Raw genomic sequence first — 23978 nt, 5'->3', positions numbered from 1 at the left:
TCTATCGTCGCTCATCATACAACTGGTATTATGTTCAAACCGGCGTTAAACACAACTGGATCAAGGACATGTATCCCAGCGTGTGTTCTCTTAAAAATCAAGAGACATCTGGACCTCACAGTCCTCAGCTACACAAGATGGTAGGCCTGTAGTTGAAGCTTATTATTAGTTTCCCAGTCGGCCTTTGCTTATGGGAGATTTTCATTTGACCCATGGACGAATGAAGTTGATCGTCTCTTGAAATCAAAATTGGTCAAAATTAAATTGGTCAATTTCAAAAAGTTCTTGTTTCTTGTTTCAGTGTTATGATTGACACAATAATCCTTTGATGACTTTCAGCTCGACTAGATGTTACGGGACATGGAACAGACATGGAAGTGGCAAACAAGAAGCCATCTGTGCTGTTACAAGTTCCTTGTCACGTTTAGAGTTTCAATATAACCTCACCCTACATTATATTACATCTACGGAGGTAGAAAAGGGATTAAGAGTACTTGTAAAGGTAAGTGGATTTGATAAGACGAACAAGTTACCAGACAAATGGGAAGAATTTGTTTATGTCGTCTCGGTCTGTGAATGCTTTGGCATTGTTTGGTCATGTGACCAAAAGCATGTGCAGTTCATGCAATCCAGCCATATGGCATAAGAGATTGTTGAAACACAGATGTGAGTTTATATCTGTGTATTTGAAGTTAGCTTTCAATTTGGAAGGTATTTTGAGTAATGACTTATTTGAGAATATGTTTTTAGCATGCTTATGGTCATTGAATTGGGAATTTGAATGCTAAAGATGTGTTTGCATTTTAGTGCACAGATAATTCTATTCTAAATTTACATTTTCATTTCAATTATTATTCAGACAAAGTAACTATATACATAGAAGTAATTATGCCCAAAGTTCTGCTGCTGTCAGTAATTTATTTGTGAAAGTGTTTTCACAGTTCCTTTTGGCAGGGAATATTTCGAGAGGTGTGTCTTGTTTCTCCTTTAGTTACTGAACCTCACCATTTAATGTACCTTGGTCAAAGGCTAATTGGAAAGGCCAGTTTACATGTTACCATATTATAATTCATTGATTTGTAAAGTATTGTGCGGACACTTTCTAACCGTCTCTTGACGGACTTTAATGTCGTCAAGATTATACTGCGAGAATGTCAACAGTACAACCAAATGCCACCACGTTAACAATGGGAATGGAATGAACATGGCCAAAATAGGCTATATGCTTAATAAACTTTTCAAATGGTGATTTTTTCAGATCTATAGTTCTTGCATCAACACGGTCCATCCAAACCTATTCATACTAGTATTTGTAACGGGTAGTGAGTGAGTTACTATTAACGTCACATCGGCCATATTGCGGCCATTGTAACTGCTAAGGAGAATGGATAGTGAATGTATGAGTACCCTGCACAGGAATTTATCACTTTCTTATCTGATTTCTTCCTCATTTAGTGCCCAAGCACTCCAGGCCTCCGCAACCTACACACTTAAAGTTTCAGTCGCAAAATATGTCAGACAGACATGCAAAGAAGATGCACAAGATGACGCGAAGAAGAAGACATTGTGTTCGTCACCATTTGGACCCTTTAGTGTCACATACAGAGTTAGTGATGTTTTTGTATCATTAGAAAGAGAACCTGCTACTGTTTCACAAGGACCACCAAACATCCAAGGAGCTGCGTTCGGCAGCAGAGTCCACCCAGTTAGATGTTCAGCGGCGAATGTGCTCTTTCAGTAATTACATAAGCAGACTGATCAACCTAAACAAACTGTCTCAATTCCTTCATTGAGGAAGGTGTGCTCAAGGGCTATCCAGACGTCTTACCTACTGGACCAGTGTGTGCGGCAGATGTATCTTTGTACATGTGGATCTTATCATCGGAAGTTGTTATTCAGAAAGTTTGTTCAATACTGTTTATCTCAACTTCTAAAATGCCTTTCAAAGAAGTTATAATTAAGATGAAGCCACGTGACACGTGTTCAAAAGATTGGTCAAGCCAACCATGTCAGTTAACCCTTTGTGTGACATGCATATACTCACTCTATAAACACTGTTTGTACGGGCAAATCAGGTTGTTCTAATATATGTGTATATGTTGATGTATTCAGATATATTCTGGATATATGGTTAAAGCACTAGTCGACACCCCAGGTTCATCCATAGGTTAGAAACATTGCATAACCTCTTTTACATTTGTATAACTATCAGTTGTGTCATATCGTTGAAGTGGTGTTTTGCTGAAGATTTCCACTGCACTGCTATACTCCTAACGTCAATGTGGTGTCAGCCAGGGTCATAAAAGCGATTTAAACTAAAGTCACTCACTCTTACCATCAACCTCAGCTTCAGCTTCCTTGTCTAGGTGATCTTTGACGATGTAGAGTGCAACCCGAGTCTTGCCTGAGCCAGTCGGGGCACAGATGATGGTGTTGCGTTGTTTTACTGCATTTTCAGCTAGCTCCAACTGGTACTGGTGGAGGTCCAAGTCTTGTTTACCATTCCAGTCAGTTTCTGAAAAAACACAGATGTGAGCTAAGCGTTTCTGATGCACATTTTCCACGGAAATAAGTCCCTGTAGTATTCAAAATAAAAGTATATTGTTCTCAAGGCATCTGTTCATCAGAAAACATGTCTAGGTGGCAATATTGGACAGAAGTTGAAATGGTATAAACCCAGAACTGGCAGACTCTATATGATGAAATTATTAAGATGTTCTAATCCACTACCAGAACTGGGACAAACTGGCATGGTAATGTAACTGATAGTAAGAGGTCCGACAGGCCCCGGTGTACAACTAAGATATAATGATACGAAGGTTGTGCCTGGGAGACAGGTTTGTGACTCTGACCTCTAAACGGGAACACTCCGGGGTATTTTAGGCCGACGCATCAGTCATGTATCTAGACCTGTGTCAAGCATTAAGGCGTTTACATGAATTTGGCCTCAAATGCTACATACCAAGCCGGAAACCATTTTGGAACAGACGTCAACGGAATAAGAGACTTGTCTGAGCCAAGCATTTTGGTGTGCAGGATTGGAACCAACGAATCAATATTTAGATGTTTCAGTAATAGACGCCGAATGGAAGTTTGGTGCTTTTAAACTGAAACGTATCGTCATTACTGCTCTCACGTTCATGCACCCACCCCAAGTTCATGTGTGGAACATCATATCACCTATGGACCGGGTATCCTGAAAAAGGTACCTGGCACACTGAACAGTTTGAAGTACCAGCAAATAATTATAAATAATATCAAGCAACACTGTGAATGTCTCGTTTTCCATCCACAGAAATTTACATTCCAGTGAGATAACGACCTTGCCCACAATGCGAAATCCAGAAGACATTTTTGGCGACCCAAGGGGTGCCCGTGCATCATTGGCCCGGATATTCACCTGACATGAGCCTAATTGATTCACTCTGGGATATCACTGGTACAACAGCATTTCTACATCAAGCTGAGATCTTTGGGAATCGGTTAAAAGACATCGGTACACTCTGCCAAATGAAACCGTCCGAGCATTATACCAAGTATACCCCGTCAGCTGTCATCGAGGGGTGGAAATATTCCTTATTAACATGGTTATAGAATTCTGTAAATAGTAAATCACAAAATTTCTTTATAACTGTCAAAATATGTACATGTTTGCAAGTAATAAACCTGACAAACGAATGCAACAGACTTTTGCTATGCAGTTGTGTGCTGGTTGGCCAAAGCAACATGCAACAAAGCAACAAGGCAGACTGCGTGTCCATAATAATCTATGAGCACGGAACAGAACGGCAGAGATCATCAAAGAGTGATGAGTCCTGACTAAAGCTGTCTCTGCCAGCAGATCCAGAATAACTGTGTCCTGATGGTTGTGATGTGAAGGAAGATGGTTCATCTCGTGAACTTCCAGCAGACAGAACATAGCGCCACCCCATCTGATCATTAAACTATTCCATACACAAGTCCTGCCTATTCTTACTTATTGTTCAGAAATTTGGGGATTACATTAGAATAGATGTTAGAGAAAAGGTACTCTTGTTTGCTTGTAAAAGGTTTTAACTGTTGGATTGTCTACAACTGTTATAATATGGAGAACGTGGACGCTACCCTCTATACGTGATTACTAACGTAACGTGCATTCCAGTCTGGATTAGAGGTTAAAGAATGCCAGCACATTGCCTTCTCAAACTTGCTTACAACATGCTATTGCACTGTGATAATCTTGGTAAAGTCACATGGGCTTCTCATATCCATATATTACTGTTCTCTCTCGGTGTTGAATATGTTATCGCCTACGTCTGATTGATAACATTCGGCAAGACTGGATGTCTACTTTAAGTGGCAGTTCATGATATGCCCCCTATGTCTAATTTAAACATACCTTAGAAACTGAGAAATAAATCAATGAACGGATGGCTACATGATTACTCTACAAGGATACTGAATGTTAATATCTACGTTTTAAATAAATCATGGTTACAGCAGAATGATTACATTTACATATTGTATTTTTTGTATATAGTCTCCCGAGAGACATTCAGTCTGATCAATAATGCTGACAAGGAGAACATATTATGTGTGGGTTGAATAAAACAGCAGGAATAGATATAACCTTGAAAATACTTTTCCTCCCTTTTCCATATGACCTTAACTATAGCTTAGTGTTGAACACACACAAAAAAACAACAAAACACACACACACACACACACACACACACACACACACTCACACATACCTGTTACCGTTTACGTTACTTGTATAGGGCAGAAAACACGGGCACCTGCACACATATCAGTTGTGTACAGCCTGCCTGTTGAGATGTTCTGATGTTCTAATGTTCTAATATTTTATTACTGCCTAGCCCTCCCTGCACCGCTAGAGTCTACATGAATTCTCGAAACGCATTGGGATCCTTTTCATTTAAAATGGTCTATTTGATACTATTAAAATTATATATAGTGTAAGCTCAGTAGCTGAGCGTTATTCTACATAATCCTGAGTGTGTGTGAGCCTACCATCATCACACATCTCCATGGACTCAGAAGCTGCCTGCCTCCCGGAATCTGGTTCTCTGTGCTCCGTGGGCTCCTGCATCTCAACGTCAGGCACACAGACTTCTGTAACAGACGCTGTACCTATGAGAACTGTTGGTCATTCAATATTAAGGTTCTCCCTGACGTGTGAAACTTATTTGTCAATCAGAAGGGAACTAATTCCTAAAGGTTTGGAAAAACTCTTAGTATTTCATTCATGATGAAAGCGAATTCCAAGCATCAAGAACATGGACATCAGACGGGCAATTACTGAAAGCTTCCGTCATCCTGACCATCTGAGATAAACGTGGGCATCGTGATGTATACTGAAACGTCCAGTCATCTACGACAAGTTGAGATAAACATGGATATCTAGATACTAAAAATAATTTACGAACATTTGAGCGCAACATGAATACCAATTGGTGGAATACTATGTGAAAACCGTTGAAGTAATATTGCCTCAAGTACCTTTTCCTACAGTTTGCTGTTGAGTGCTTGTTGTCATGACACCGTCACTCACTGTTGAGGCTTCTGAAAATATATGAACATGAAACAAATACTTCTTACCTCCTCCATCCTCTACCCCCGTCTTCCACATACCCTCCTCAATCACTCCTAGACTTAACCTCCCACTATGCCCATCTTGTCCCTGTTTCCCTCCTTTCTCTTGTCTCCCTCCCTCTTTACCGCATAGTCTATTCCTCCTCCCCCCCCCACTCCACCGTCAGCCTCTCTTCCCATCTGTCCCTCATGCATACCCCTTAACGTATTCAATTCCCAGAGCCTCCCTCACCTTCATCATCACCATCTTCTCCCGAGTCTCCACTTGAACCCGTCTCATCTGTCCCTCATGCATACCCCTTAACGTACTCAATTCCAAGAGCCTCCCTCACCTTCATCATCACTATCTTCTCCCGAGTCTCCACTTGAACCCGTCTCATCTGTCCCTCATGCATACCCCTTAACGTACTCAATTCCCAGAGCCTCCCTCACCTTCATCATCACTATCTTCTCCCGAGTCTCCACTTGAACCCGTCTCATCTGTCCCTCATGCATACCCCTTAACGTACTCAATTCCCAGAGCCTCCCTCACCTTCATCATCACCATCTTCTCCCGAGTCTCCACTTGAACCCGTCTCATCTGTCCCTCATGCATACCCCTTAACGTACTCAATTCCCAGAGCCTCCCTCACCTTCATCATCACCATCTTCTCCCGAGTCTCCACTTGAACCCGTCTCATCTGTCCTTCATGCATACCCCTTAACGTACTCAATTCCCAGAGCCTCCCTCACCTTCATAATCACTATCTTCTCCCGAGTCTCCACTTGAACCCGTCTCATCTGTCCCTCATGCATACCCCTTAACGTACTCAATTCCCAGAGCCTCCCTCACCTTCATCATCACCATCTTCTCCCGAGTCTCCACTTGAACCCGTCTCATCTGTCCCTCATGCATACCCCTTAACGTACTCAATTCCAAGAGCCTCCCTCACCTTCATCATCACCATCTTCTCCCGAGTCTCCACTTGAACCCGTCTCATCTGTCCCTCATGCATACCCCTTAACGTATTCAATTCCCAGAGCCTCCCTCACCTTCATCATCACTATCTTCTCCCGAGTCTCCACTTGAACCCGTCTCATCTGTCCCTCATGCATACCCCTTAACGTACTCAATTCCCAGAGCCTCCCTCACCTTCATCATCACCATCTTCTCCCGAGTCTCCACTTGAACCCGTCTCATCTGTCCCTCATGCATACCCCTTAACGTATTCAATTCCCAGAGCCTCCCTCACCTTCATCATCACTATCTTCTCCCGAGTCTCCACTTGAACCCGTCTCATCTGTCCCTCATGCATACCCCTTAACGTACTCAATTCCCAGAGCCTCCCTCACCTTCATCATCACTATCTTCTCCCGAGTCTCCACTTGAACCCGTCTCATCTGTCCCTCATGCATACCCCTTAACGTATTCAATTCCCAGAGCCTCCCTCACCTTCATCATCACTATCTTCTCCCGAGTCTCCACTTGAACCCGTCTCATCTGTCCCTCATGCATACCCCTTAACGTACTCAATTCCCAGAGCCTCCCTCACCTTCATCATCACTATCTTCTCCGGAGTCTCCACTTGAACCCGTCTCATCTGAACATGCAAATACATGGAAAATGCAAGTAGTGTCAAAATCAGACGAGAAAAGAGAAGAAATTGTAGGTGTTATGAAATTATCTTTCATTCACGTGTTTGTTGAAATGAAAATCCAGTTAATATCATATTCAAAGGATATTATGATCAGTTTAGATGTCGCTGCCATCTAACTATGCTGGTCACAAGAGGAATCTTAATGCATCGAATAGTCACGCTCAGTGACATGGTCCAAACCCAGGTGGCCAGAAACATTATCCAAAAGATCAATCACTGGATTGTAAGGTCCACACTCAATTATTTATGTTATATCAGTTATTGCGGAGTGCAGCATTACAACATCAACAATGATAGCGAGAGCCATATAAAATATGAAGAATATTAACAAGCTATAACTGAAATGAATTGCACTTTTGTTCTTATAGGTCATTGACACGCCTACCACTATCAGACATATGAATTTTGCCAGTGAACTGTGAGCCATAGGCCTTGTGCAGAGCATTCATGAAATACAGAGGCCAACGGGGGGTTTTCCTCTTCATAGCCAGGAAGAGCTCCTGGCAGGCATCGTTGGCACTTTTTTGGGTCTCCAAGTTGCGAATCAGCTCGTAGTCCCTGTCACTGAGTATTGGTCTCAGGTCATCAATGATCTCGGTAGGAATGATCATATCCTTGAGTTCGCCCTCTAACATGCAAATGAACATCTCATATCTTGCGGCCTTTGTGTTACTTCCTGCATTCCTTGTATCATCTTCAAATACGTCGAAAAAATGTTCAAATCCTGTAATCATAACTGTACAAGTTTAGCATCAAGCAACAAGTTAACATAAGAACCATAATGCATAACTATAGAACTGATGGGATACTTGTCCCAATTTACGCATTTGCCCAATTTAAAATAATTTGCTGGAAATGTCATCAGACTTGAAATGGACACAAAACAAAGGCTGACAGATAATATAATTAAATGTGATAAAACCTCACTGGTCAGCCATCAGATGAAGTATCTAGACACACCTGCTTGTCTTAGTGCATATATGAATTGTGGCACGTATTTCTCTGGTTCACCGAGGACAATGTCAAGTAGTTTTGTCACAGCCTGCTGTCGATCCAAGGACTCTAGAGCACGCACACTTTCTTTGACTGGAGCTAAATTCAAACAAGAACACCGATAAAAATGACATACTAAACATTTGACAGTTCTCATTGACTGTCATTAGATTAGTGGTAGCTTGAAGAGGTTCTTTGCGGATTAGTGGCTTGTAGTGGGCATCAGTCTATTGTAATTTGCAGGATACCTGTAGATGGTAGCTTGCCATGGGTTTCAGTGGATAGTAGCTTGCAGTGGATATCAGTGGATAGTAGCCTGCAGTGGATATCAGTGGATAGTAGCTTGCAGTGGATATCAGTGGATAGTAGCTTGGTGTGGGTATCAGTGGATAGTAGCTTGGTGTGGGTATCCGTATACATTTTAACTCTGTCATGTTTGTCTATATTGAATCGTTGTTGCCTTGTTACTGTCGTTGTTCTGTCCAAAAGAAACGATACCAACCATTTTTCAAAATATATTTTTACTAAGTTGTTGTTTTGGGGGTTTTTTATTATGAAAACATGGCAATGCGTATTGCACATCCCAAACACAACGTATTCGATCGAAAATACCGGGAACACTTGGTCACTATCGGAAAAAAACCCGTAAAATTCGTGAAAGTGATTTCACTTTCTCTAGCACGTTTTGCATGTGCATATAAACTGTATAAAACGGTTGAGCATACATATCAATATTACAGCAAAAATAGAACACAAAGAGACGCCACGTTTCATAGCCATCGAGAGAGAGAGCGAGAGAGAGAGAGAGAGAGAGAGTCTGGTGCAACAAGGAGCCTCACACCGATGTTGCCAGAAAGTTGGGTTGCGCGCGCATCACTGTCACCAGGTTAATGCAGCGGCTTCAGACAGGTCAGGCCCAGAGGTGGAAGACCACGAGTGACCACGTTCCATGAAGACCGTTACATCCGGTTATTACACCTTAGGAACCGCTCCATCACAGCGACGTCCACGGCGGCTACAGGGTCACGGGATCAGTCGATAGACCGTGTACAGAAGACACCGACAACATGGTATCCGGCCACATTATCCCTGCCGCGGACCGCTCCTGACACTTCGACACCGTACCAACAGATTGACATGGGCCATGCGAGTTCGACGTTGGCAGTAGCGGGACTGGGAACACGTTCTTTTCTCTGACGAGAGCAAATTCTGCATCCTCAGAGGTGACGGTTGGCAGCTTGTGTACGAATGATTTGGAGAACGTTTGGGTCCCAATTGTGTGCATCAAGTCCGCCCGCTTGAAGGCGGAGGGCTAATGGTTTTGGGGTGGGATATGTGGTGACGTCAAAACGAGGCTTGTCGTAATTCGAGGAAAGTTGAATGCACAACGTTATCGTGTTGACATTTCACAGCCAGTTGTGGTGCCATTTCTTCAACAACAGCCTCGTGGAATCATTTTTCAGCATGATAATGCAAGGCCACACACAGCAAGACTGACTCAGAACTTCCTCGCCAACGTTCAGGTTTTGCCATGGTCCAGACGTGAACCCCATCGAGCTCTCGATCGGCAAATCAGACGTCACTGTTCCTCCGGGCAACCTCCAGGAATAGGAACGATGCCTCATCGAGGAATGGCAACGCATCACCCCGAATGTCATCAGACGTTTGGCGTTGTCAGTCCGTAAACATGTTCTGGCGTGTATTGATGCTCACGGTGGACATACCCGTTACTGTCGTGACTTTGAGACGTGTGGTGTGACATTTCCCCTTATCTTTTTGATCAGTGTTTCAATGAAATGTTCAGTTTTAGACGTTAGCCATCTTCACTGGCCTGTCCTAATGATTTTACACATTTAATTGAAATGAATGAAACACGTGTTGTAGTAAGGTCTCTCTAAGTACACGAATGTCTGCATTGTTTGGTTTGTATTTCATGTCATTGCAAACATGTTTATACACACACACACACACACACACTCTCTCTCTCTCTCTCTCTCTCTCTCTCTCTCTCTCTCTCTCTCCCTCCCTCCCTCCATCCCTCTGTCTAATACCGTCTGTTCACCTGATGAAGGAGTAAGGATATATTCTGGAACGTTGTGTTCCTAATAATGAAAAATGGCATCTATTTAAACTCTCTTCCTCATGTGTACCACCTCTTAGTGCCACTCAAAGATCGTGAGTGTTATGATATACAATTAAACTTTTCCATCAGAATCATATCATAATAACAGATTTATGCAAATAACATGCACATATTTGTTAAAAGCCATAAAACGCCGAAAGACTAGACAAATGGAATGACACGTGACACATACAAGGGATGTTCACAGTATCACTAACATGTATTCATGTATATCATCCAATTTAGAGCACCACTTCATTTCTCAACAAAAATGCATGATGTATGACTTGGGCTACTCCGTGTTGTTTGAAGTAAACGAGAGCATTGTAACACTTTAAAGCCATTGTGCGGTATAATTATTTCGATAACATTACAGGCTGGACATAATCATCGTGTTGTTTCCAATAGACAGATATTTTCCGCGGTTGTCATTATGCAAAGACCTTCCGAACATTCCCGTGGCACATGCTAGCTAAATACGAATGGTTCAAACATCGACTTCAACGGAGTTAACGAATCAGTCATGTCATCCCTGGTCAAATAAACTGATGCCACGCACACACAGAACAGTATGATAAAAATTACATATCCAGTATTCTGTGATGACCAAATCGCACCAAAGTCATTATTCTAACTGAAATGTGAGGATGTCTGATGCCCATGTGTTCTTACCAAGATTATCAAGATGTAAAAGCATGTTGTAGCTTCTTTCGGACTTCCTACGGAGTTGGTACTGCTGCCGTTCAATTCGCAAGTACATCTTGGGCATTCAAGAGAAAATGCGGTGCTTTCCTGTCGTACGGTGGTCCTAGTGTTCTAACGGCGTCCATAAAGGATGTCTTAGGATCCTCCTACGGCATGTTACGGCCATCTTACGATGTTTCTTTGTGGTACAGTGCCAGTACAGGCACGGTACATATAAACTAAGACCAAACTATCAAGATACACTTTCAATATCTGTTTAAAAGTATTCTTCTCGATGTCATGTGTACACCCTAAACGATAACCTCATGAGTGTTATTTTTCATAACTTAAAATGGATATTTCTTTATTAAACTAGAAACGTATAAGACGAGTGTATTTTTTTAAAAAAACCTATTCATTACATATTGTGTTCAAATAATCGTCAAAAGATGTAGCACAAGTGTTGATAACATGATTTTACATAAGTACAAAATCGATCTTACCTGAAAATGTTGATTTTGATGAGATTTCTTACAAAGATTAGAAAGGCATCGCCACAATGCAACAGTAATCACATTCCAGTTGAAATTTTGCAGTTAGTTAGTTGAATGTTAGTCTGAGCAAGATATCGTGGCTTACAGCTCGTTGCAATCAAACAGATCTAACAAATGACCGTCCCCGTACAGGCAGACCTCGAGTTACCACTCCAGCCCAAGATCGGCACATCCGGGTCCTACAGTTGCGTGATAGTACTGCCACGGGTAAGAGCACAGCAGTCAGGGTGCCTGGACTTCAGAGGATATCAGGTCAAATTGTATGGAACAGGTTGAAAGAGATTGGTCTGAGAGCCATGAAACCCGATGGCGGGGTCGTGCTATGTCATCACCTCGCTCAGCGTCACCGTCATCTAATCCACTTGATTATATCTAGTATCTATCTAGTCGACGAATGAGAGGGCTTGCTTTGACCACACACCCTTTTAGCAGCCTTGTCGTCCTTGCTTTTGTCCGCCATTTGTGTCAAGATCGTTTAGTTGAGGGTCAAAGGTGAACGATAGGCCAATCACCCATGGTTATATTTAGATGAAGTTTTAATCGTTTGCATGAGCGATAGTAGCGTAGCTGTCGGCAAAGCAGGTAGGGTACACCGAAGTGTTCGGCCTTGTCTAGATATATATGTGATTCCCTTAACACGCCTATTACACACAGAGAAGTGGAAGAGGCAATCATGCGTCTAAAATTCAGAAAAGCTTCAGGTATTGACAACCTTCCAGCCGAGAGTATCAAGAGCCCAGTCTGTGTTGACATGCTGTTCAAAATAATCTCTCATTGCTTTAAGAACGGTGAAGTTCCAGATGCTTGGCAACAGAATATCATTAGCCGTATTTTAAAGCCACACACGGATCCTTATAACCCGTCAACATATAGAGGTATCTCGCTCATGGCGATTCCGTGTAAACTATACTGTGATATAATTAACACTTGGCTCAGTATGAGGGATGGAAAATAATGATATCCTATCTGAAGAACAAAATTGTTTTAAGAAAGAAAAGGAGTTGCATGGAACATATTTATAGTTTAACAAGTATTATTAGAAACAGAAGAAATGTAAAACAATCATCTTTCTGTTGTTTTATTGACATGAAAAAGGCATTTGACAACGTCAGCCGTACGAAAGCCTAATGCTGCCACTTTTGTAGCATAAGATATTTTTTTTCAAAGACAATTCTCGTTACTTCAATCATTTACTCGTTGCTTCGAGTATTTTCTCGTTATTTCAATGATTTTCTCGTAACTTCGAGTATTTTCTCGTTATTTCAAATATTTTTTCGTTGCTTCGATTAATTTCTCGTTACTTCGAGAATTTTCTCGTTACTTCAAGTTTCAGTCAAAAACTTGAAATTTCGAGTATTTTCTCGTTGCTTCATGTTTCTTTCAAAAACTTGAAATTTCGAGTATTTTCTCGTTGCTTCAAGTTTCTTTCAAAAACTTGAAATTTCGAGTATTTTCTCGTTGCTTCAAGTTTCAGTCAAAAACTTGAAATTTCGAGTATTTTCTCGTTGCTTCAAGTTTCAGTCAAAACCTTGAAATTTCGAGTATTTACTCGTTGCTTCAAGTTTCTTTCAAAAACTTGAAATTTCGAATATGTTCTCGTTGCTTCAAGTTTCAGTCAAAAACTTGAAATTTCGAGTATTTTCTCGTTGCTTCAAGTTTCTCTCAAAAACTTGAAATTTCGAGTATTTTCTCGTTGCTTCAAGTTTCTTTCAAAAACTTGAAATTTCGAGTATTTACTCGTTGCTTCAAGTTTCAGTCAAAAACTTGAAATTTCGAATATTTTCTCGTTGCTTCAAGTTTCAGTCAAAAACTTGAAATTTCGAGTATTTACTCGTTGCTTCAAGTTTCTTTCAAAAACTTGAAATTTCGAGTATTTTCTCGTTGCTTCAAGTTTCTCTCAAAAACTTGAAATTTCGAGTATTTTCTCGTTGCTTCAAGTTTCTCTCAAAAACTTGAAATTTCGAATATTTACTCGTTGCTTCAAGTTTCTCTCAAAAACTTGAAATTTCGAGTATTTACTCGTTGCTTCAAGTTTCTTTCAAAAACTTGAAATTTCGAGTATTTTCTCGTTGCTTCAAGTTTCTTTCAAAAACTTGAAATTTCGAATATTTTCTCGTTGCTTCGATTCCTTTTTCTTAATTTCTAAGTCTGATGGAGGTAGCATGTATATTTTAGGAGATCTGCTCCGAGCAAGATGACATCCTCATAGTCACAGCCTAAGTCACATGTCCATGGATACAGCACAAAAATAAAATTCATATCTGAGTATAACCATCAAATGGCACATCTATGGATCATGCTTGGTACGTGTGCCAAATTTCATGAAGCTAGCATGTATAGTTTAAGGAAATCTTCTCCGAACAACATGACACCCTCATATCCACAGCCTAAGTCACATTTGGGAGGAAACCGCAAAAGCTTAAGGTTCATATCTGGGTTTAAACCCCAAATGGCAAACATATCATGCTTGATACGTGTTCCTAGTCTGATGAAGTTATCATGAATAGTTTAGGAAATATGCTTGGTTTCGACCCCCCAAAAGACAGACCACTTAAAACAACACATTTTATGGTTGGTTGCACAAGGCTTAATTTAGCTGTGTCGTTAAAAATTGTGGTATGTGTCCTGATAAAAAAGACAACATTAGGTTTAGAAATGGTTACACGACCTCTGGCCATATGAAACTTTAAGTGTTATTGAAATTGTTCATTTAATATTTTCAAGAAAACTGCTTCGCCACATGTTGTATGTGGAGACAGGAAGCAAAGCAATTCGTACTGATATTCATACCAAAATGGTATGCTTTTGGAGCAAATTGACTTCAGTCAAGTTATCGAATATATGGTATCATTTCACAGTTAAGTCTTATTTGCGATTCACTCCAAAATGACCGACCTTCTGTAAGATAAATTCAGTGAGTACACTAGGTAGCTCAGCCATGCTCTCCACCCCTATTCCATTAATGAGTTCACTTGGAGTCAGTACATAGTATACAGTCTGTTCAATCTTGGAATTTAAGCAATACTCAATCATCAAAAGGATTTCATTTCACAATGTATGAAATTGAACTTATTCCAGAACCTTATCTTAAATTAACCTTACAAAGTAGAATTTCACTGAGAAAATTTAGGACAACAAATCATAGGTTACCAATGGAAACAGGGCGCTGTCTGAATGGTTTGAAAGAAAGCCGACTTTGTAATCTTTGTAAAGCCATATGTGAAGAATTCCATGCTTTATTAATATGCCCACCACTTGTCGAACAACAACGAAAATCATTTCTGTGTGAATCCCTCTACCTGTACATGTATTCTTCTCATGAAATGTGATTATCAACCACTCACTCTCAAATTATCCAAATATATGACACACTGTGCCTTTTCAAATGATATCATGTAAATATATTAATTATATTCACATATACAGGTATGTTCGATGTTTCACCTTTTGTGTTTTTGAGAAAAGAATGAAAATTCTGTTTGTTCTTCTACCAGTCACTACAGAGTATAGTAACAACACATTTCCATATTTCTTAATTTACTTGTAATTAGAGTGAAAAGTAGTCGAGAACTGAGTTGCTTGAGAAGCTGAGAATGTTCTCAAGCACTTTTAATATAAAAAGTCTTAATATAAAAATCATAATTCATTACATGAATTAAAACAAAGTATAGTTTCCATATCTGGGCACATGTTATTATTATCAGCTTAATTAAGCCTTATGCAAACAACCCTAAAGTGTGTTGTTTTAAGCGGTCTGTCTTTTGTGAGGTCTGCTTTATAGGAAGATAACGCGGTTGCAAGGGTGCGCATCCTCCCTATTGAACTGAAAGTTTGTTTTATGACCACTGAAACTCGGTTGGTGTAGGGTGTAGCTTGTAGGGTGTGTGTGACTATGAGGATGTCATCTTGATCGGGGCAGATCTCCTAAAATATACATGCTAGCTTCATCAAACTTAGAAATTAAGAAAAATAAAATCGAAGCAACGAGAAAATATTCGAAATTTCAAGTTTTTGACTGAAACTTGAAGCAACGAGTAAATATTCGAAATTTCAAGTTTTTGAAAGAAACTTGAAGCAACGAGAAAATACTCGAAATTTCAAGTTTTTGAAAGAAACTTGAAGCAACGAGAAAGATACTCGAAATTTCAAGTTTTTGACTGAAACTTGAAGCAACGAGTAAATACTCGAAATTTCAAGTTTTTGAAAGAAACTTGAAGCAACGAGTAAATATTCGAAATTTCAAGTTTTTGAGAGAAACTTGAAGCAACGAGAAAATACTCGAAATTTCAAGTTTTTGAAAGAAACTTGAAGCAACGAGAAAATACTCGAAATTTCAAGTTTTTGACTGAAACTTGAAGCAACGAGAAAATACTCGAAATTTCAAGTTTTTGAAAGAAACTTGAAGCAACGAGAAAGATACTCGAAATTTCAAGTTTTTGACTGAAACTTGAAGCAACGAGAAAATACTCGAAATTTCAAGTTTTTGACTGAAACTTGAAGCAACGAGAAAATACTCGAAATTTCAAGTTTTTGAAAGAAACTTGAAGCAACGAGAAAATACTCGAAATTTCAAGTTTTTGAAAGAAACTTGAAGCAACGAGAAAGATACTCGAAATTTCAAGTTTTTGACTGAAACTTGAAGCAACGAGTAAATACTCGAAATTTCAAGTTTTTGAAAGAAACTTGAAGCAACGAGTAAATATTCGAAATTTCAAGTTTTTGAGAGAAACTTGAAGCAACGAGAAAATACTCGAAATTTCAAGTTTTTGAAAGAAACTTGAAGCAACGAGAAAATACTCGAAATTTCAAGTTTTTGACTGAAACTTGAAGCAACGAGAAAATACTCGAAATTTCAAGTTTTTGAAAGAAACTTGAAGCAACGAGAAAGATACTCGAAATTTCAAGTTTTTGACTGAAACTTGAAGCAACGAGAAAATACTCGAAATTTCAAGTTTTTGACTGAAACTTGAAGCAACGAGAAAATACTCGAAATTTCAAGTTTTTGAGAGAAACTTGAAGCAACGAGAAAATATTCGAAATTTCAAGTTTTTGAGAGAAACTTGAAGCAACGAGAAAATACTCAAAATTTCAAGTTTTTGAGAGAAACTTAAAGCAACGAGAAAATATTCGAAATTTCAAATTTTTGACTGAAACTTGAAGCAACGAGAAAATACTCGAAATTTCAAGTTTTTGAAAGAAACTTGAAGCAACGAGAAAATTTTCGAAATTTCAAGTTTTTGAGAGAAACTTGAAGTAACGAGAAAATACTCGAAATTTCAAGTTTTTGAGAGAAACTTGAAGCAACGAGAAAATACTCGAAATTTCAAGTTTTTGAGAGAAACTTGAAGCAACGAGAAAATATTCGAAATTTCAAGTTTTTGAGAGAAACTTGAAGTAACGAGAAAATACTCGAAATTTCAAGTTTTTGAGAGAAACTTGAAGCAACGAGTAAATATTCGAAATTTCAAGTTTTTGAAAGAAACTTGAAGCAACGAGAAAATACTTGAAATTTCAAGTTTTTGAAAGAAACTTGAAGCAACGAGAAAATACTCGAAATTTCAAGTTTTTGAGAGAAACTTGAAGCAATGAGAAAATACTCGAAATTTCAAGTTTTTGAGAGAAACTTGAAGCAACGAGTAAATATTCGAAATTTCAAGTTTTTGAAAGAAACTTGAAGCAACGAGAAAGATACTCGAAATTTCAAGTTTTTGACTGAAACTTGAAGCAACGAGAAAATACTCGAAATTTCAAGTTTTTGAAAGAAACTTGAAGCAACGAGAAAGATACTCGAAATTTCAAGTTTTTGACTGAAACTTGAAGCAACGAGAAAATACTCGAAATTTCAAGTTTTTGACTGAAACTTGAAGCAACGAGAAAATACTCGAAATTTCAAGTTTTTGAGAGAAACTTGAAGCAACGAGAAAATATTCGAAATTTCAAGTTTTTGAGAGAAACTTGAAGCAACGAGAAAATACTCGAAATTTCAAGTTTTTGAGAGAAACTTAAAGCAACGAGAAAATATTCGAAATTTCAAATTTTTGAAAGAAACTTGAAGCAACGAGAAAATACTCGAAATTTCAAGTGTTTGAAAGAAACTTGAAGCAACGAGAAAATACTCGAAATTTCAAGTTTTTGAGAGAAACTTGAAGTAACGAGAAAATACTCGAAATTTCAAGTTTTTGACTGAAACTTGAAGCAACGAGAAAATACTCGAAATTTCAAGTTTTTGAGAGAAACTTGAAGCAACGAGAAAATACTCGAAATTTCAAGTTTTTGAGAGAAACTTGAAGCAACGAGTAAATATTCGAAATTTCAAGTTTTTGAAAGAAACTTGAAGCAACGAGAAAATACTTGAAATTTCAAGTTTTTGAAAGAAACTTGAAGCAACGAGAAAATACTCGAAATTTCAAGTTTTTGAGAGAAACTTGAAGCAACGAGAAAATACTCGAAATTTCAAGTTTTTGAAAGAAACTTGAAGCAACGAGTAAATATTCGAAATTTCAAGTTTTTGAAAGAAACTTGAAGCAACGAGAAAATACTCGAAATTTCAAGTTTTTGAAAGAAACTTGAAGCAACGAGAAAATATTCGAAATTTCAAGTTTTTGACTGAAACTTGAAGTAACGAGAAAATATTCGAAATTTCAAGTTTTTGACTGAAAATTCTCGAAGTAACGAAAAATTAATCGAAGCAACGAAAACATATTTGAAATAACGAGAAAATACTCGAAGTTACGAGAAAATTATTGAAATAACGAAAAAATACTCGAAGCAACGAGTAAATAATTGAAGTAACGAGAACTGTCTTTGAAAAAAAATATTTTGTGCTACAAAAGTGGCAGCATTAGGCTTTCGTACTACGGTACAGCCGTGCCTGCTTATGGTTTAAACTCCAACGATATGGTATCCCCGGTAAACTCCTGGATGCAGTGAAGTCCTTGTACAGAGATGTAAAATACACGGTTAGAGTAAATGGTCTTCTGTTGTCCTGGTTTAATGCACCAGGCGGGGTAAAGCAGGGATGTTTGATATCGCCGATGCTTTTTCACTCTATATCAACGATCTCATTGACTCCCTACGTGAGCTGAACTGTGGCGATGGTATCAACGAAAGACATATCAGTATTCTACAGGTGACGAGTACAGATGACGCTGTTCTGATCGATCCCAATGAGAACAAGCTTCAGTGTTTACTAGATCGTGTAAACTCTTGGTGCCGTAAACAAAGACAAAGCGTCAACCCTAAGAAAACCAAAATTTTGCATTTCAGGTCGAAATCTACGGCGCGTTCACAACAAAAATTCGTCTTTGGGGATATGAATGTTGAATACAGTGACAATTATAAATATCTTGGAATTTTTAGATTTTACGGTTGCGATAAATGAGCTGGGAAAATCCGCTAGCCTTGCCTTTGGGGCTTTATGTTCTAAATATTTCGACGCGGATTGTTTCACCTATGATGTTTACACGTCTGTATGAGACTGTTGTACAACCTGTAACTGTATACGGTAGCGCCATCTGGGGTATGTATGAACACAAGTGTCTAAATACAATCCAGAACAGAGCCTGCAAACTCTTTGTGGGACTGAGCTGGAACTCCTCTAATATTGCTGCGAGGGGTGACATGGAGTGGACCGCCAGAGTAACCAGTGACTAGATGTGAACAGAAGCATACCCCGTCATAGACTACCAAGCTTTATCCTTGATTGATCTCTCAACAGAAGTCATTCCATGAAAAAAAATGTTTTTAAACTATATAAAAATCTCAATGCTTGTGAGCAAATTAGCTTATCTACAACAGACATGACACAGCTTCATCGACAACTCTATGGAATTGATGAATGTAGTTGGTTCTGTGATCTCGGGAATGACCATGGCAACCCAAACGGAAATAAACTCGAACATACCGCCTAACCAAGAAGAAAGATTTAAAGCCCGAAGCTTAATGTTTTGTGTAGAACCATCCCCGATCTGGAAGAGAGATATTCGCACATCTTCGTAGTGTTGTGGGAGCCTGCTATTAAACATAGAAACACTCAGGTACAGTCGTCCCGCAGTCCCTCTTAACGCTCGGGTCTGCCCCTTCAGACCGGGTCAAATAGAAAGTGTATGTGTGTAGGTACGTGTATATGCGCGCGAGTAGTATGCCTCTCTCTCTCTCTCGTACTGTGAAGCGTTTCAAGTCAGGGGTCATCTCAACCTTTTTCATATTTTTAAAAAAGATCTTTAATCCTCGCAATGACACGAGGGCCTCTTTTCCGGCATAGCGTGGTCTGCGCCTTGAACAATCAGTGTAGCAAATGCCTCGGCAGCATTCTAAAGTGTAACCTTGCCAATTTTGCTGTTGCGTCCAGCATGTCGATCTCACAGTCGAACTGTGCTATTGTCCTTTGCATGTTTTCCATCTTGGCACTGATCAAGCCAGTGTTCTTGTACAATATGTCCTGACTGTAACACACATTTTCCAAATCATTATGGAGATTCAAGAGATTTGAATCGAGAAACCTTGTGCTCAAATCACAAACGTCTTTGTAGCGTTTGATCATACGTCTTCCCAGCTGATGGTTCTGTACCTTCTTCAGTATGGCTTATTTAACTTCGTTAGCACACTAACACGTTTTCACAAAATCAATCGTATCACTGTTATTGATTTTCAAATATGAACAACAAAAACATGATAATTTAGAAAGTGTTACCATACGTTTTAACACCAAGCGACTAAGTCCTAAGTCTACAGGTGCATTTTAGTATTTCCTTTCATATCTAGAACCTTTTGCTAAAAAAACCCTGACAATTTATGCAACATTCGTGAATTTGAATATAATTTAAATACTTGCATAATTTGGCTGCAAACAATAAGAATTTACACCTAGTTTTGCATGAGATGGGCAATACACGACTTTCTTCCGTTGTTACAAAATATCTAAATTCAAACAGTATACATTTTTTTATGTTTAACTCAAAGCGGAATTTTGCCACACTCTCCACAGACAACGGTGTTCTATACTATCGTAAACAAACAGGGGAAATTGGGATTCCTCAAAACGTATCTTCTGATCCGTACTGACAAATATATTTGTCATGTTCATAGTTGCTGGGCTTTAGATACACAGATCTAAGGGCTGCTAATTGTGGCGTAATGAGATGCTGGCACAGTAGGTCGTTAAAAGGTCAGAGGTCAAATTCGAAATTAGACTTGTGAAGCCATCATCACTTACATCCAAAGATCGCGAGCATATGAATTATTACCTTAAAAGATGATACAGTGTTCAAATGGCACCATGAATGGTGCGAGGGTCCCCGAATTCAGGTTTCTGATTCAAATGATGTTCAGTTTTAAGATGACCCATGGATGTCAAACCTGCAATACCAGCTGTGCAGCAGATCATTTAGCAATGTCTAGACATTTACTCTTACACCATCTGCCTGTTGCAAGCGGCTTCTTATTTGTGTGGCTTTTGAAAACAATGTTCATCGTTCTGACTAATCTGTCCTGGGCTGTGCAAGGTGGTTGTTGTCTTTCAACATTGCCGGTCATCAGTTTGATTTACAAAAAGCAGTGTTTCAACCATACTGCTCACACTGCTCTCCTCGATTTGATTTCATTGTAAATGGTCTTTCACCTTAAAACACAATATAGATGCTCCTGTAAAATTTAAATAATGTATTGACACTGAAGCTGTGTTCACATTTAACAATAATGTGCCTTGCAAAATCATCTTACTACTTACTTACCCTCTAAATTCATGTTATCCAGAACTGTAGATGGTCGAAGATATTTCTCAAATGTGCTGCGACAGATCTCAATCATACCTTTCTGATACGTCAAGGAGGCCTGTGTTTCTTCTGGCACATTGCATGCCATCTTCCTGAGTAAGACATTACCAGATCATGAGATACTGAAGGTCTGGGGCCAATGATCACTGCAGGCTGCCTTCAGTAGTGTTTAACACTATCATGAATTCCTCCCATACAGCAGGGTCTTCAAGCTTAGTACACTGCCTGGTTGTCCAGTAAACAATTTAACAAGCTAGACAAAGGTTCCATAATCAGTTTCAAGGAAATGTACTTTGAGAAAATATGTTGCTTTGTAAAAAATAATATGGTGAAACAGCTGTCATGGCATAACATGGTGACATTACAATACTGTCAGGGCACAATAACATGACACAAATGTCAGGACATGGTCACATGACACAACTGTCAGGTAATGACGTGATATGACACAGCTGTCAGATCATAACATGGTGACATGACAATACTGTCAGGATATGGTCACATGCCATGGCTGTCAGGACATAAGGGCATGGTCCCATGACACAGCTGTTTTAATATGGTGACATAACTGTCACAGCACAATGGCATGACATGGTCACCTGATACAACTGTCAGTTCATGATAACATGGTGACATGACAAGACTGTCAGGAAGTGGTCACATCATAAAAATGTTAGGATATGATAAGATGACAACATGACAATAGTGTCACGGCATGAGGCCATGCTTATATGACACAGAAGTCAAGACATGATTACAAGATGACATGATACAACTGGCATGGTATGATGACAAGTTGATATGATGCTGAAAGAATATGGTAATTATAACATAGTGTCATGATAATCAGTCAGGTGACATGACACAACGGTCAACTCATGATAACATGGTGACATGACACTACCGTCAGGGCATACATGACATGAAACTACTGTCAGGGTATGACGACACATCCTGATGGCACAGTCAGTTACAAAGACATGTAAACCTGATGATACTACCAGTCACATAAATATGTACATACACTCCTTGGTACTGTTAGTCACACAGATATGTTCCTATCTACACCACACTACACATTACAAACCGACCACACACCCACTCCACAACTACACACCTGCTGCACAACTTCTGCACACCAACTGCACAGCTACACACCTACTGCACAACTTCTATGCACCTACTGCACAGCTACACACCTACTGCACAACATCTACACACCTACTGCACAACCTCTACATGCTTACTGGACAACTGCTACACACCTGCTGCACATTTTCCACACACCTAATGGACAACATCCACACACCCACTGTACACCTGCAACACACCTAATGCACATTTTCCACACACCAACTGAACACCTACTGGACACTTAAAACACATCTGCTGCACAACTTCTAAACATCTGCTGCACAACTGCTACACATCAACTGTACAACTTCTACACGCCTAATTTCTACACGCTAGCAGCACATCAACACACCTACTGCACAACTTCCACACACCTAAAGTACAACTGAAGTTACATCACAGCTGTTGTGACCACCATATTGAAAATGAAATGAGAATCATGCACATTTGTCATACAGACCATTGGTGGGGTTATCAATATGACCTCGAGAGCTGCTGTAACAAATATACATTACAATACATGAATCATTATAGATTTGTCACCTTGACTAAATATAATCTCACATAACATTGGTGAGATGTTCAGATGAACCCAACTAAACTTGGCTAGACCTAATTTCACCTGACAGGTTACAACTTGATCACTTGATGCACTGACAATATATGGAAATACCTACCTTGATCAGTGTCTGGTGTAATTATGATCGGTGCCTAGTACAAACCTATCAAATCAAACAGGGTATTGTCAGAGCAAAACAGTTTGCATAAACAGTACGATTGGATCAATCAATATATATCAGTATGGCTTCCATTTCTAGGAAATAACATACTTTCATTTTCTGTTTGTGGAAATCACGTGACAACTGTACACACTGATCTGACGTACTACTCATGACTTATGTACACACAGCATGCATGACTGAGCACCACAATACTGACTGATATTCAGTGTATATACCCTGGCATATTCTGTTATTTAATTAGAAGCAGTGCCATGGTATTAAAGAGGTCTAGCCATGCTCATGACATATTTGAATGCTCAGGTGCTAGGGGAATATCTAAACATGTTGATTTGTTCCTTTGCATACATGTGTATGCTGCAGCACAGTGCAGTGTTGTGCAGCACAGTGCAGTGTTGTGCAGCACAGTGCAGTGTTGTGCAGCACAGTGCAGTGTTGTGCAGTGTTGTGTATGTATGACATGAAACTTAGTGTTAAACATTTCAAAGTTGTTTGTTGGCTCACTGCACATTTAGCAATACTGCAGCTACAAAGGCCTGTAAACAATCAGGTGCTCCAGTGATTGATAATGTGACCCGTACTGTAGACATTAGGGTGGATCTGGAGTACCCACCACTCGATCTGTAGTACTTGTGGATCTGTGTTCGGGACTGCATGTGTGGTTGATTTGTTACAAAAGGCTTTAAATATGATCTGAAATTGAGGGAATAGTGTCTGCTGTGTTACAGAGTTCATATCAATATAAA

The 23978-nt window shown here is 39.4% G+C and overlaps 1 protein-coding gene across 1 annotated transcript in view; it reads right to left on the bottom strand.

The window, feature by feature from the left end:
• Positions 1 to 23310, bottom strand: part of LOC137265123 (antiviral innate immune response receptor RIG-I-like) — a 33642-nt gene extending 10332 nt beyond the window's left edge. Inside the window, exons 1-8 of the mRNA XM_067800429.1 lie at positions 23170 to 23310; positions 21317 to 21450; positions 8193 to 8324; positions 7618 to 7956; positions 7128 to 7175; positions 5503 to 5565; positions 5014 to 5115; positions 2336 to 2515 (exon numbers count right to left, since the gene is read on the bottom strand). Coding sequence (XP_067656530.1) covers positions 2336 to 2515; positions 5014 to 5115; positions 5503 to 5565; positions 7128 to 7175; positions 7618 to 7956; positions 8193 to 8324; positions 21317 to 21446 — 994 coding nt within the window. The 5' untranslated portion in view covers positions 21447 to 21450; positions 23170 to 23310. The remainder of the gene's footprint in view (positions 1 to 2335; positions 2516 to 5013; positions 5116 to 5502; positions 5566 to 7127; positions 7176 to 7617; positions 7957 to 8192; positions 8325 to 21316; positions 21451 to 23169) is intronic.
• Between the last annotated feature and the right edge of the window lie 668 nt (positions 23311 to 23978).

This window comes from Haliotis asinina, chromosome 15, assembly GCF_037392515.1.
Source record: "Haliotis asinina isolate JCU_RB_2024 chromosome 15, JCU_Hal_asi_v2, whole genome shotgun sequence".
Classification (NCBI taxonomy): Eukaryota; Metazoa; Mollusca; class Gastropoda; order Lepetellida; family Haliotidae; genus Haliotis; species Haliotis asinina.
The sequence above is the reverse complement of the archived record's forward strand: the minus strand, read 5'-3'. Positions and strand labels throughout refer to the sequence as shown.